Source organism: Pantherophis guttatus, chromosome 1 (genome assembly GCF_059756535.1).
Source record: "Pantherophis guttatus breed Tessera chromosome 1, ASM5975653v1, whole genome shotgun sequence".
Lineage (NCBI taxonomy): Eukaryota > Metazoa > Chordata > Lepidosauria > Squamata > Colubridae > Pantherophis > Pantherophis guttatus.
The window spans coordinates 238,669,162-238,683,021 of NC_142063.1; the positions used below are offsets into that span (position 1 = coordinate 238,669,162).

Below are 13,860 nucleotides of genomic sequence, written 5' to 3' on the forward strand. Positions count from 1 at the left end.
AACCCTCCACCCACATCAGATTGGTCAGGTTCTATGCTCCAACTTGTTAAGAGCATCATATTGGCTCTCTGGTCACAAAGTTGGCCAGTAGTGCCTTGGTGGCGCAGCAGACTAAAGTGCTGTTACGTAGCACCAGTTGCCTGCAATTACTGCAAGTTCAAATCTCACCAGGCTCAAGGTTGACTCAGCCTTCCATCCTTTCGAGGTAGGTAAAATGAGGACCCGGATTGTGGGGGCAATAAGCTGACTTTGTATAAAAAAGAACACCACTTTGGGGGGGGGGCGAAAGCCCTACTAAGCAAGTATATACAAAAGTATGAAGGCTATTGCTTAACGCATTGTAAGCTGCCCTGAGTCTCCAGATAAGGGCGGCATATAAATTGAACCAATAAATAAATAAATAAATAAATAAATAAATAAATAAATAAATAAATAAATAAATAAATAAATAAATAAATAAATAAATAAATAAATCTAGAAACTCATTTACTCTGGAGCAGGGGTTTCAAACACAAGGCCCAGGGGCCGATCTGGCCCATGGGTTGCTTAGATCTGGCCTGCAGGGCCACCCTGGAAACAGCTAAGTACTGGCCCGCAGTGCCTCTGCCAGCGAAAACGGAGCTCAGGAGCCCATTTTTATGGGCAGAGTGCTCGGGCCACCACAGGCACCCCCCAAGACAAGTGATGTTGAGTTGGCCATGCTCACCCTGGGCCCCCAAGGTCAAACACAACCCTGATATGGCCCTCAATGAAATTGAGTTTGACACCTCTGGTCTAGAGAAAATTAATGAGGTTCTCCTCTACCATCCTTACTAATTCTGTATATGTTGATGTTCTGTATCCGTTCAATTTATCTGCCCTGACCATTTTATTTTTCTGAGCAAATCTTTCTGGCGTTTATGAAGGTTCCAAAGATACTATTAATACTGTCTACTGTTTTACCGTATGTCAGCAACAGAAGAAAATCTGGTGCAAAAGCCTTGTGACACCTCGGGAAGCCATACTAGAGATTCAGTCCAAAGTCCATTCTGTGTAACTCAAATGAGGGCATGGAGCATTTTAATGATCCACACTTAGATTACATGTAACAGTAGCTTTCAGGAGACAAAAATCCTGGTAACCGTACAGTGGTACCTTGATATTTAACTGCTTTGAAACTCATTAAATTTTGATATTTTGACACGAACATTTTGTCCCAGTACTCATTGTTTGGTACTCAATACACAAGCTAGAACTTGGTGTCAGCTGCCTCATGACTCACTACATTATTCCTTATGGGAAAAAATGTTTGGTCCTTATCATTTTTTACTACTCATAGCGCTTCCCAGAACCAATTAACCATGAGTACTAATGTCCCACTGTACTTGTTGCTGTAAGTAGGGTTCTGTTCAGAATTCATTTAGTTCACTTCTTACTGTGAAATGACCTAATTTGTACATTCCAAACTGATTTGGAACATTTTTTTCCTGAATTTTATGAAGTTGCTTCATTTAAAAAAGAAAGAAAAAGATTAGTATACAAAATTCTCATTTACACTTGCTCATTTTACTTCATATAATCCAGTTGTTCATTGCTAATTTTTTTACAAAGGTTTTTCCATCAGTCCAGAACAGACAGTTCAGAAATACAGTGAAAGAACACAGCACTGAAAAAATAAAGTATTATATAAAGGCAAATAGAAAAAGATGTTCCTTAATGTCAAAAAGGGGAAAAAATCACTAAGGAATACCATGAACTGCAGTATATTTTGGTTGTTTTGTTCTGTAAAAGTAATGAAAAAATGAGTATCAAAACTGTTGATATAATCAATAATGGATATTCTACGTTTTAGTTCCATTCTTCTATTCCCACTTTATTTAGCCTGATTAACACTATATAATAGAGCAACAAAGAAGTGCATAGAGTATATATTGAGAGAATATGTGATGGACATTCACTTTTCTACATGGTATTGAAGAAGACTGAGTGATTTACTATATACTATATGATGCAGCAAATTGCAGAAAGAAATATGGATCTGAAAAATAATAAACAAAGTGCCAAAATAGTTATGTATGATAAGAAAAGGAATAAACAATTGCAAATCATTACTGTCTCCCTCCCAAATCTATTTCAACTGAGCATATCTCACATTGTTTTCCATAATGTGTTACTAGTAATGGCTATTCTTACCTATTGACTGTCAAGTCAGAATGAAGTCTCTCCTTTAGTGGAGCATATAGCAGCCATTGTGTATCTCCTCCTATTTATTGTAAGAGGAAGTCCTGAAGGGCTTTCCCCTCAAACTAAAAGTTGAACTTCCCTTGCAAAACTCCCAAATGCCTCCTCTGGTCTTTTACAATCACTTGTTAAGGCTTTACAGCTATTCATGTTATGCTGGAAAACTTGGAAATATCGACTTCTCAAAAGCCACTAAAGCCATTCAGTAAGTAACTAACTTACTTACAGAAATGACACTTTGCCTCTTGCAGCACATCAATATGAAACAGATTAATTCATAAACTTTCAGATTTAATACCTATATGTCCACATTCAATAAACATTTTATTGCTTTTATTCAGCTACACCAGGGGTGTCAGACTCGCATCATCATGGCAGTGTCATGTGACGTATCATGACTTTTCCCCACTTCGCTAGTTTATTGCTGTGAGCTGCCCTGAGTCCTTGTGGAGAAAGGTTGGCATATAAGTCCGATAATAAAAAACACAAAGATCATATATTTGGCTTGGGGACCCATGGGGGAGCTTCAGACTGCAGATGGTTGATCGACCAATAGCAGAGCCCACCTTACCTCCTGGGCACTCTGTCTCCTCCCTCTCCATGTTTTTGCCATAATTTTAGGCATAATTTATATATAACCTTGTATATCACCCAATGTCACCTTCTGGCAAGATGGGTAGCAAACAAACATATTAAAAATGCATTCAAGTCAGTCTTGACTCATGGAAACAGCCTGGATAAATCCATCAGTTTTCTTGGCAATAATTTCAATGGTTTGTCACTACCTTATTCTTACTACTGAGAGTGTGTGATCAAGATTATCGAATTCATGATCTCCTGGTTTCTAGTAAGAAATGTAACATAACCATATGATACTGGCTCTCTGCCACTTAGTTCAATGCATCATAATACACACACAGAGACACAATAAAACTGATTGGAAAGTGTATGTATCAGGGGTGAAATGTAAAATTTGTTACTACCGGTTCTGTGGGCGTGGCTTGGTGGGGGAAGTAATGTGACTGTGTGGGGGTGGCCAACTTTTTTTTTTTTTTTACTTTTCAAAGCATTTTTTCTACAACCTCTTCGGCTGAAGAGGTTGCAAAAAAATGCTTTGTAAAGCCTCTCTGATGATCAGGCAACTCAGCTGGGATCGTCAGAGGCTTTTCAAAGCATTTTTTAAATCACCTCTTTGGCCAAAGAGGTTGCAGAAAAAATGCTTTGAAAAGCCTCTGACGATCCCAGCTGAGCCGCACAATCATCAGAGGCTTTTTTTTTTTACCTTTAAAAGCATTTTTTGGGTGGAAGAGGTTGTAGAAAAAATGCTTTTAAAAGAAAAAAAAAAGCCTCTGATGATTGCGCGGCTCAGCTGGGATTGTCAGAGGCTTTTCAAAGCATTTTTTCTGCAACCTCTTTGGCCAAAGAGGTGATTAAAAAAATGCTTTGAAAAGCCTCTGACGATCCCAGCCTCATCAGAGGCTTTTTTTTTTTACCTTTAAAAGCATTTTTTGGGTGGAAGAGGTTGCAGAAAAAATGCTTTGAAAAGCCTCTGACAATCCCAGCTGAGCCACGCAATCATCAGAGGCTTTTTTTTTTTTTTACTTTTAAAAGCATTTTTTGGGTGGAAGAAGTTGTAGAAAAAATGCTTTTAAAAGTAAAAAAAAAAAAGCCTCTGATGATCGTGCGGCTCAGCAGGGCATGATGGGGGGGGGCGGCACAGGGATTTTTGCTACCGGTTCTCCGAATCACCCGCTATCGCTACCGGATCAGGCGATCTGGTCCGAACCAGGAGCATTTCACCCCTGGTATGTATCTATATTTATAGCAAACCATTTTAAAACTATTTTAAATTTAAAACAATTTTCTATAAAATAATAGCCATAGTATTACAGATACCAGGGTTTCTATGTAATATAAATATTACAAAAATGAGTACAAATATTTAACACAATTTTTGTTAAAAGGGGAGCTGATGCACTGACTCTTTTAGAGAAAAAAAACAGTTTTGATAAGCTGTGTTGCCATTGTGAATTTGGAACTGTAAAGAAGTATTGAATCTAACATTCAGCTGATTAAAAGGAAGATAATCAATACTAAACAGGGAGAAGTAAAAGGAGGAATAGTTAATATTCATATACTGTCTGGACACGGAGTAACAAAGCTTATTTCAAGACAGTATTATTATAGCACAAACCCTTCATAAAGGCAAATTATATGCCATTTATATATGCATGCAAGTTCTTTATGTAAATGTAGATCTCAACCAACCCACAAAAAAGACAAATTTCCAAGTCCGTAAAATGTCCCTTGACAACTACACTTCTTTTTTAGGAGGTATCCCGAAATCTAATTTCATATACTGTATATGCCCAATATTGCAATTTGCACGGTCCAAGTTGATTCTTTTTATTATTGTGCTTCAGCATACACATTTCTTTTTCTTTTTTCTGGTTGGCATTAAAGAGCAGAACCGCACCTCCACTTAGACCCCCCCAGTTTAGACACATGGAAGGTACATCCGTTCTACTAAGTAATTAACTATAAGAATAAAATTCTCTATTAACTAAAATATTCTAAAATATCCAAAAAGCTCTCACATGCAAGAGGGAGCAGATTTGTTGAAAATTGTTCAGACAAGACAAGAAACAAAGAGCTTAAATTAAGAAATAGAGCAGAAATGCCCAAGTTAATTTCATGTACATTTCATGCACACTGGGGGAAAAAAATCTTTGAAATACATGAAATCTCTATATTACGAAAACATTTCTGTCTGTTTGTAACCTTCAACTGGGTGAACCAGCACATTGTAGGGTGACTATTGTCAAACCAAACTGCCACAAATTTACAAACTTAGAGAATGTGCCCCAAATCCAGGACCCACTACTCCCTTGGGATTTAAATTTGAAAACATTGTAGCCACCAACACCAATGTACTACTGTGGTGACTCCGTTTTCCCCAAGCAAAGTACAAAGTCAGTGGGGAAGCTGGCAGGAAGTTACAAGTCCAAATCCAGCAGGCAACTAAGTGGTGGGGAAGTAAGAGGGTGCCTGAGAGATGTGGCATGGGTCAGGGATGGTGTACAAGGGTAGAGCAGTTGGGCATGATCACAAAGACGTAAGTCGGGAGAGTGAACAAGAATGCAGCGTAGGTGAGGGAGGGTGTACAAAGTTGTTGTATAGATTGGGGAAGGTGCACAGGGATATGCAAGTGCCAATATGGCATGTGCACAGAGAGATTGGAGGGATAGCGCCTGGGTGGGGGAGACTTATCCAAGCATGTTGTGATTTTCCCTGTCAGTTTCTCCATTGACTCCCTCCCTACAAGCTTTCCACAAGAAAAGTCAGTAGGGAAGCCAGAAGAAATATTGAAATTGCTGTCTCTTCTACTGCTTTTTTGCTACCCACAGTCATTCTGTTGATCTGTGTAGGTAAGTAATTATCTGTAAAATGATGATACAACTAAAACAATGACCCAATGGGTCATGAAAAGTCTAGTATTTTATAACTGTGTATGAGCAATTTGATATTATTTTCATTTTTAAGTAACAAAAGAATGGAGTATCGGGTTTTTTACTCACACAAGAAAAACAATTCATTAATTATATTTTTACGTTAATTATATATTATAGAATATAGTACAGTGATGGCGAACCGTTTTGGCACTGAGTGCCGAAAGCAGAATGTGCGCACATGCATGTGCACACGCACACCAAAGCACCGTAAACCCAAAGACCATGGGGGCACTGGCCACCTGGTCTTCAGGTTTACGGCGCTCCGGCACAAATGAAGATCAGCTGGCCAGCATGCACGTGCGTACTGGAAACCAGAAGAGCAGCTGGCGACAGCATGCGTGCCTACAGAGAGGGCTCTGTGTGCCACTTCTGGCACACGTGCCATAGGTTCACCATCACGGATATAGTACAATGAGAATTCTACCAGTGAGTAGAACTGGTAGAAACACCGGAAACACTATTATTATCAATAACAGAAATATGTCTATCTTACTTAAACTATTCATATTAGGAAGGCTCCTTCTATTTTAATCGTGCCATTTCTTTCCAACCCATTGATTAAAAGAGACAGAGAGGAGGGAGACATACTGTAGTGACTAGGCAGAAGCAAAAGAAATTAGAGTGCATGCCTTATTAGATAGACGCAATACTAAACAACAAATTCTATTTTCCATTTGAAAAGAAATTTCTGCAATTTTTTCTATAATTATCCCCATGTATAGCTTATACATACTTGGCCATTAAAGCCCTTAAAAGGTATAACTAATACAATGCAAGAGACAAAACAGTACAATTAATATAATGGAATGTATATCAGAAGTTGCATTTTGATAGAAAAATCAAAGATAGAAAAATTCTCCTTTCTGAATATATACTCCCTTCAATACGTTCAGTTAATACTTTCAGTGAATACGAAATTTAAGTTTTATCTCACAATGTTTTATATGCAAAATGGTTAAATTTGTGTAAATGCTGTGGTGCACAAGCTAATGCTCTCTATATCTGCATACTGTAATACACTTTACCCAGCAATGATTTATATAGCACAAAAGCACCCTAAAAAGCATACTGTAGCAACATTAACATCTGATGTTGATTCTAGTGACATACAAAACCATGGAGATAAAATGTTACATCTGAGCTGCCTCAGTACATTAATATCTGCTCGATCTTTATCTCTTACTATTTATTAATGCTCCACACCTTTGCTTGTTACTTTTTATGGAGATAGGTTGGACTCATGTAATTTTAGCTGTTACTTCTTTGCTAAAGGATCAATTTCCTTTAGAAAACATAGCAATTAATGCTGTTTTAAGTCTTTAACAAAGTTTTCCATTAAACTTTGAAAATATGCTTTTTAACCAGGATTTTAAAATATATTTTATATTTTAGTTTGATATTATTCATATTGTTTAGAAACTGCCTTAGGATATTTGGTAATCTGCAATTTATAAATATTTAAAGAGTATTACAAAACTAATTCTCTGAACAACTATCCTAAACACACACACATCATCTACTGAAATGTACTTGAGTTTTAGACCTCATTTTACTTAATTAGCTAATTCATAAAAGGAAATTACAAAGAAAAGGTTTTCTTTTGTAATCCTTTGTCTAGGATCAGGGACAATATTACATTTTGCAACATCAAAAGTTAGATATTAATTACTCTTTTCAGGAGGAGGAGGAGGTTAAATCAGGCTCTTTGGGTGTGTGGGTTTTTTTTTCTGGGAATAGATTATTAATTTTGCAAATTCAAAAAGCTGCTTTGAAATATATGTAGATCTGGGTAAATGCATATGGAAATTAAAATGTCAAAACTACATTTTGCACCGAACTACAGTGCAAACATTCATTTTTACATGATCCATAAATATTTTATATGAGAGTGAAAATATTATACATCAAATGCAAAGCTTACAAATCAATTAAAGACTTTAAAAAATCACATAATAATTTGATTTTGGGTTGTTCTACAAAGTCTGACGAAAACAAAATATTCCACTGAATTAATAGTAGGATTAGGTTTATAACAAATTTGATCCCATGATTGTCTCGAACTACCAGTTTCACCATGAATGCTATCATTATATAGCATCCATTTGTCACCACCTGTTTAAACATTAATGCTATCACTGAGAAAGTCCTGTTATCAGAGCCAAGGAATTAATGAAAGATATGTGCCTCAAACTTTAGTCAGCTTACATTTTTTTAATATAGGTAGTAATTACTAATCACGCATTTCTCACAACAAATGTAAAATAAAACTTCATTTTGAAACTTTCACCAAGAACAGGTTTTGAAAGAACAGAAATGATAGAACTCCCTGTCTCCCTCGATTCTGGAACACTTCCAACAGAATATATTCTTTTAGCAGTTTCTCTGGCAGTCAGCCGGCATGAGACGTATTCTTACAAAATGAACACAAGAGAGACACTCAACTGCAAGTTATCATTTAATGCTTCAGTTGACATCACTGAAGTTTAAAATTAAGAACCCTACTTAATAAACAATTTACTTGAATTCTAATCATAACAGCTGTATCTCCATCAATCTTCTGTTTTAACTTTTAATTCTAACAAGTTCTCCTAAACAATAACGTTTAAAGTGTCATTATACATTATTTTGATCACTGCAAAATCAGTTTTTAAAAAAGATTAAAGATTGGGTGGGAAAACCTAACTCTCATCATGAAATCTGATGAACACACAGCATTATGCAAGTGTTTTAAGCAGAATCAAGATGTAGACATTGAACTAATTTGCACAGGTAGCTTTTCAATATTTGAAATATCCTTTTTAATATTTAGCTGTTACCCAATGCTAACAGATTTGTTTGGGCTTGAAAAGCAAGAATGAAGAAAGACAGCAGCAGTCCAGGAAGTCCTCATTTAGCAACTGCTTTGTTTATTTGCAGTTGCTACCATTTGCAGTTACAGTAGTGATGAAAAAGTAAATTTTATTATCAATCCTTGCATTTTATGACCTTTGCTGGTCTATAAAACAAAGAAAAGCTGAAATAAGGTCATAAACAGTGTTACAATTTCACTTAGCAAGTTGCTGATCCTAATTGTGGTCGCTAAAAGAGGACTATACATATGTCAGAGAAAATATATGTTTCATGACAGATATTTTCACTGAAAATGCCCTACTTGTCTCCTCCAGTCAGACCAAATGGTAAATAGCTAATGAAACATCTATTTTTCATTGTCGATAACCATAACTCTTTGTCAGAAGTTCAAAAGCCAAGACCCCAGCTGTCTATGACTTTCAGAAGTTATCAAATTGATGTTTTAATGTAAATTAAATTTCTCTTTACAAAAAGAGAAAATCATACATGACAACACTAATCAAACCCATTATTATATAGTCAATTTCGTTAAGTATTTCTTGGAAATACCCCCTCAGCCCCCAGCCTATCTAATAAAGCAGAATGTTTATTCTAAAAAGGTATATTTGTGCCCGTTGCCCACACAAAGTCAACATTTTGTCAGTCCTTGACAAATAGTATCTATACACAACTTGTGAGATACCTAATTTCTGAAAATAGTCTTTCAGATCAAATTCTATCTCCTTCTTCCAGATCAAGAGAAGGATCCAATAATTTGGTTCCACTAGAAACAGTTTTGCAGATGAAAAGAAAGTATGCTTTTATATATTTTGCAATTCCTAAATCTTAATTCAAAATCTGTTCTGGAAATCATCTAAACTTTTACAGAATGTCAAGGGCTGCAGACTGTAAAAGGGGAAAAACAAGTATGCTTGCCTGTTTTCTATTCTATTCTCCTGCTGCCTGTTTTCAGCCCTGAGCTCTATTCCAAGATTTCAGATATTTCTATTCCAAGATTTCAGTTTAAAGAAACTATTTATTGTGTTCTTTTTCCTTTTTAAAAAGAAATATTCCACATATCCTTAGCTTTCCTATCAATACTACAGTCTGAACTGCTTTTCAGTATGTTAATCAGAAACACATTATATTTTTAAAACTTTCCGCAGTTTCCCAAATTAGCTACTGAATATATTGCAAGAACAGTAATCCTTGGATTATTAATGATACCCTCTCTGCAAGACACATTTTTCTCAAGTGTTATTTTAAAGAATCATTAAGTACTAAATAGCTTTTTTGGCCTCTCTCTTATAAAATGTTATGTAACTGCTTGTATGTAATAGCATTAGGAAAGGTAAACTACTGTTTAGTTTGACAGTTACTGTAATGGCTTTTCTAAATGCAACATCCAATTATTGATTTCCATTCCCGAACAGAATTTGTTTCTTTAGTGTCAGACTCTAATTTCTGGCTTCTATGAATTAAGTAAGGCAACACTTCCATTAAAGAGGCATTTGTTAAAAACAGTAAAAAAAAAAAAAAAAAAAAGTAACTACGTAAATACGTTTTTTACTTACGTTCGCACGTGTCTCCTTTTTGTTGGAAGCCAGCTTTGCAGATACACTTCCCAATTGGCACTAACCATTCTCCTTCTGCACTACAATGCATTCTAGGAGAGTTTTCTGCTTCTTCTTCGGCACTACTGACACAGGTTCCTCGGACCTCAACTAAGGAGGAGAACTCTGACCCAGTTACTGTGTCTGGAAAAATCGCTAAGTTCTCAATAATGGACCAGCACTTCTTATAGTACACTTTGACAGAAACCAGAGCAATGCAAGCCCCTACATCCTGAAATGCAAGGTAGAATCCTTTTTTGGACAGAGGTCCAATCTCTCTCACTTCTGTATTGAGTTTCATTTTTCTCTCCCCAAGGTCACCTTGGGTAAAGCTTTCATCAGCCGCAATAGTGTCTATTTTTACATATTGGCTTTCTCGGATACTCCTTCCAGTGTCATAGTCTGTTTCATAATAATGCAAGTTGAACGTTTCTTTACATGTCCCGAGGACTCCAGGAAGGCTATTACAATCCCTCAGAGTGAATTTTAGTTCTACAAAAATCCTTTGTGCATTGCCTTTCGTGATCCAGTTAGTCCGCAGCCAATTATTTTGGTTGGGTTCCATGACTTGGCATACCTGGTATGTTCGTATAGGTGTGTAGTTTTCATCCAGTCCACTGATTTCTTCCCACTGGAACATAAAGGCATAGTTATCCATACTGAGATAAACTTTTCTAATAGAGAAAAATTAGATAATAAATATAATACAAGATTATGTACCATCATGTTTCCCCCCCCCCGACCACTAGTAACCAGAGCATATGTTTTAACAGCTTACAATTTTTTAGCATGGAATGAGGAACTATTTAAAAATGGAAGGGAATGATATGATCCAATGCCTAATAGAATAAATTTATAGGCAGAGAGCAGATGTAACAGTGGCAAGTATTAAGCATCCCTAATTTGAAATGTTAATTCTAGTGTGAACAACCAATATGGTGACCACTGTATCTATTCACCCTACAAAAAGACTGTAAATAAAGTAAAATGTTAAAAACATGAAATTAGCATACTGCATAGACAGCAGTATGGTCAATGTGGAAGAACTTCCAAAATATTGCATTACCAATTCTCAAAACAATGGCTTGCATTCTAATATTGAGATAAACTATTATTGCTACATAGGGCCAGGACAAAAATAAGTGGTTTAACATATGAAAATTTATTTCATTTTCCACCTGCTTCTTAAGAAGGGTTGTTTAAAAACTCGACTGTATTTTATAAAAACTAAAATTTAAATCCATTTGGTAGAGAGAAAAATATCACAGGGAGTTCTACTGGCCAGGTCCAAAAACAATAGGATTCCACGTTGATCAAACGGAATGGTAAATTTTATTGGAGCCTTTGACCAACGTGTGTACCTACATACATAAAATTCTATCAATGAATGTTTTCTATTGCATCAATTTGAGATATATATTTTTTATTTTTTTAAATTTGATTTATATGCCACCCTTCTCCAGAGACTCAGGGCGGCTTACAATGCATTAAGCAATAGCCTTCATACTTTTGTATATTTATACAAAGTCAGCTTATTGCCCCCACAAACTGGGTCCTCATTTAACCTACCTTAGAAAGGATGGAAGGCTGAGTCAACCTTGAGCCTGGTGAGATTTGAACTTGCAGTAATTGCAGGCAGCTAGTGTTAATCACAATGCTTTTAGTCTGCTGAGCCACCAGGCCCATATATGAAAATAATGTACCCTCAAAATATTCTCTTATGTGCAAGAAATGTGATATTCTAACTGTAATGTCAGAAATTTTACATTCACGTCAAATCAAACAGTTATCAAGTTTCTTTTTTTAAAAAAATGTAATTTTGTTTTTTCCCCTTAGAAAAAAAACTAAACAGTAAATTTTCACATAAACTCTTAACCACAAAGACAGCCATTTCTGATTTAACTGTTTTATTCTCTATTTATCTATTTTATTTACTAGCCAATATTTAAATTCTTGATTCATGAGGTTTGTTTGTTTGTTTGTTTGTTTTGTCATTCAACTGACTCATTCAGCTTCCTGGTCCACATTATTTCCACTTAAATGGATTCATGTAAACCTTTACATAAATTGAGTTCATGGAACAAAATTTTCTTTTTCTCTCTCTCACTCCAGCCCCACCCGGTGCCCACTATAGACTGTTCTGACATTACAGGAACATAACTGAATATAGTACAGCTATTTTTTTTTCCTAAAGGAAGAAATAAACAGTAATAAGATTATTGGTTCATAAGTAAAATTACTCTCAATCTTAATAAAAGTAATTGGTCCAAATGTGAAGAAGAAATATGTAATTGAACCTTGGTAATTTTTTAGCAAATTCACGTGGAAAAAAAAATGTTCCTATAATTCACTTTTATAACTATTTTTTCCTGAAACAGCCTGAAATTATGAAATGCCATCTTAGATGAGCCACTGCACAATCATAACATTTCGGATAAGTTATATGTAACATGACTAAACTTTTTAAACTGAAATAATCTATTTTCAAATAAAATATAATAATTTTAACTGACATTAGAATCAGTTTTATATTTCAAATTTACTCAAGTAAATCTCAAATCTTCAATATATGTCATTCTAATATAAACAAACTGAAGTTGCATTACCAAAGATGGCAAATATTAAACCACTAATGTGGCTAGTTTTCAAAATAGCTATATGAATCTAGAGTTCAATTTAATTATATTTACAAACGTTTTGCTGATATTAAGCTCGATCGTTGCTATCTGATATACCACTGAAAATTGACAAGCATAATAATAAAAAAATGTTTGGTAAATTTTACGTTGTATCGTAAACATTACATGCCTTGCAAGTTCAGTTGATTATTTAGGACTCTGTACCTGTAATTCAAGCTTAATGCCATTACTGCCATCACAACATTTACATAAGCACTGACAGTATTTCCAGGTTCTCTCTTCACTAAATTATATGAAATACTTTCATAATCCTAACTTTAACCACTACTGATTAATCATTATTGATCAAATACAGTTGTACTTGACGCCAGAAAAGAAAACAAAGGCAACATCAGTACCAGGACAGGGAAAGAACTAAGTGTTGTAGACATTAATCCCTATTTCTTAATAATTAATAAACTATGATAGGCATTAAAACTATGCTCAGTCTTACTTGTCACTTAACTATTAATAAATCAAGGAGTGCAACTATTAAAGGAAAGCCTTCTTAAGCACAGTACATAGTGTTTACATGTTAAAGATATGTTAGAGACTCTTTACTGAGCTGTATTATTTATGGAAAGCATATTAAAACAAATCATTAATCAGATCATTGATTTTTAATAGGACGTATTTGTAAGTGTAATCTAAACAGTCAGTAACTGTTGCCTGTATAGTATATGTCTTGGATGAATGGAAGCCTTCTAAATCTTCTACAACTCCCACAACCAAATTATTAGAGTTGCTGGGAATCAATGAGGTTGAATCAATGAGGTTTCTTGTCAATAAATAAATGTTACCAAACTATGGGGAAAGTATTATAAGAAATTTAATATTTTAAAATAGTTTTTTTTTTTAAAAAAAAATATCAATAAACTTGTACTAAATTTCAACAAAAAACCCGGGAGGAAAAACCCCAGTGGTTTTACTACTCCTATCATTGCATCATTTTGGTCACCCAAAAGTATATTACATTTTTATGTATACAATACATATACAATACAGTAT

At 35.1% G+C, this 13,860-nt stretch overlaps 1 protein-coding gene across 6 annotated transcripts in view; it reads right to left on the reverse strand.

The window, feature by feature from the left end:
- The window catches only part of EPHA7 (EPH receptor A7), a 172,277-nt gene that overhangs the window by 151,623 nt on the left and 6,794 nt on the right, over positions 1–13,860 (reverse strand). For all 6 annotated transcript variants that reach the window (XM_087882580.1, XM_034409008.3, XM_034409006.3 and 3 more), the window contains exon 3: positions 10,136–10,805. In XM_087882580.1, coding sequence (XP_087738706.1) covers positions 10,136–10,805 — 670 coding nt within the window. The remainder of the gene's footprint in view (positions 1–10,135; positions 10,806–13,860) is intronic.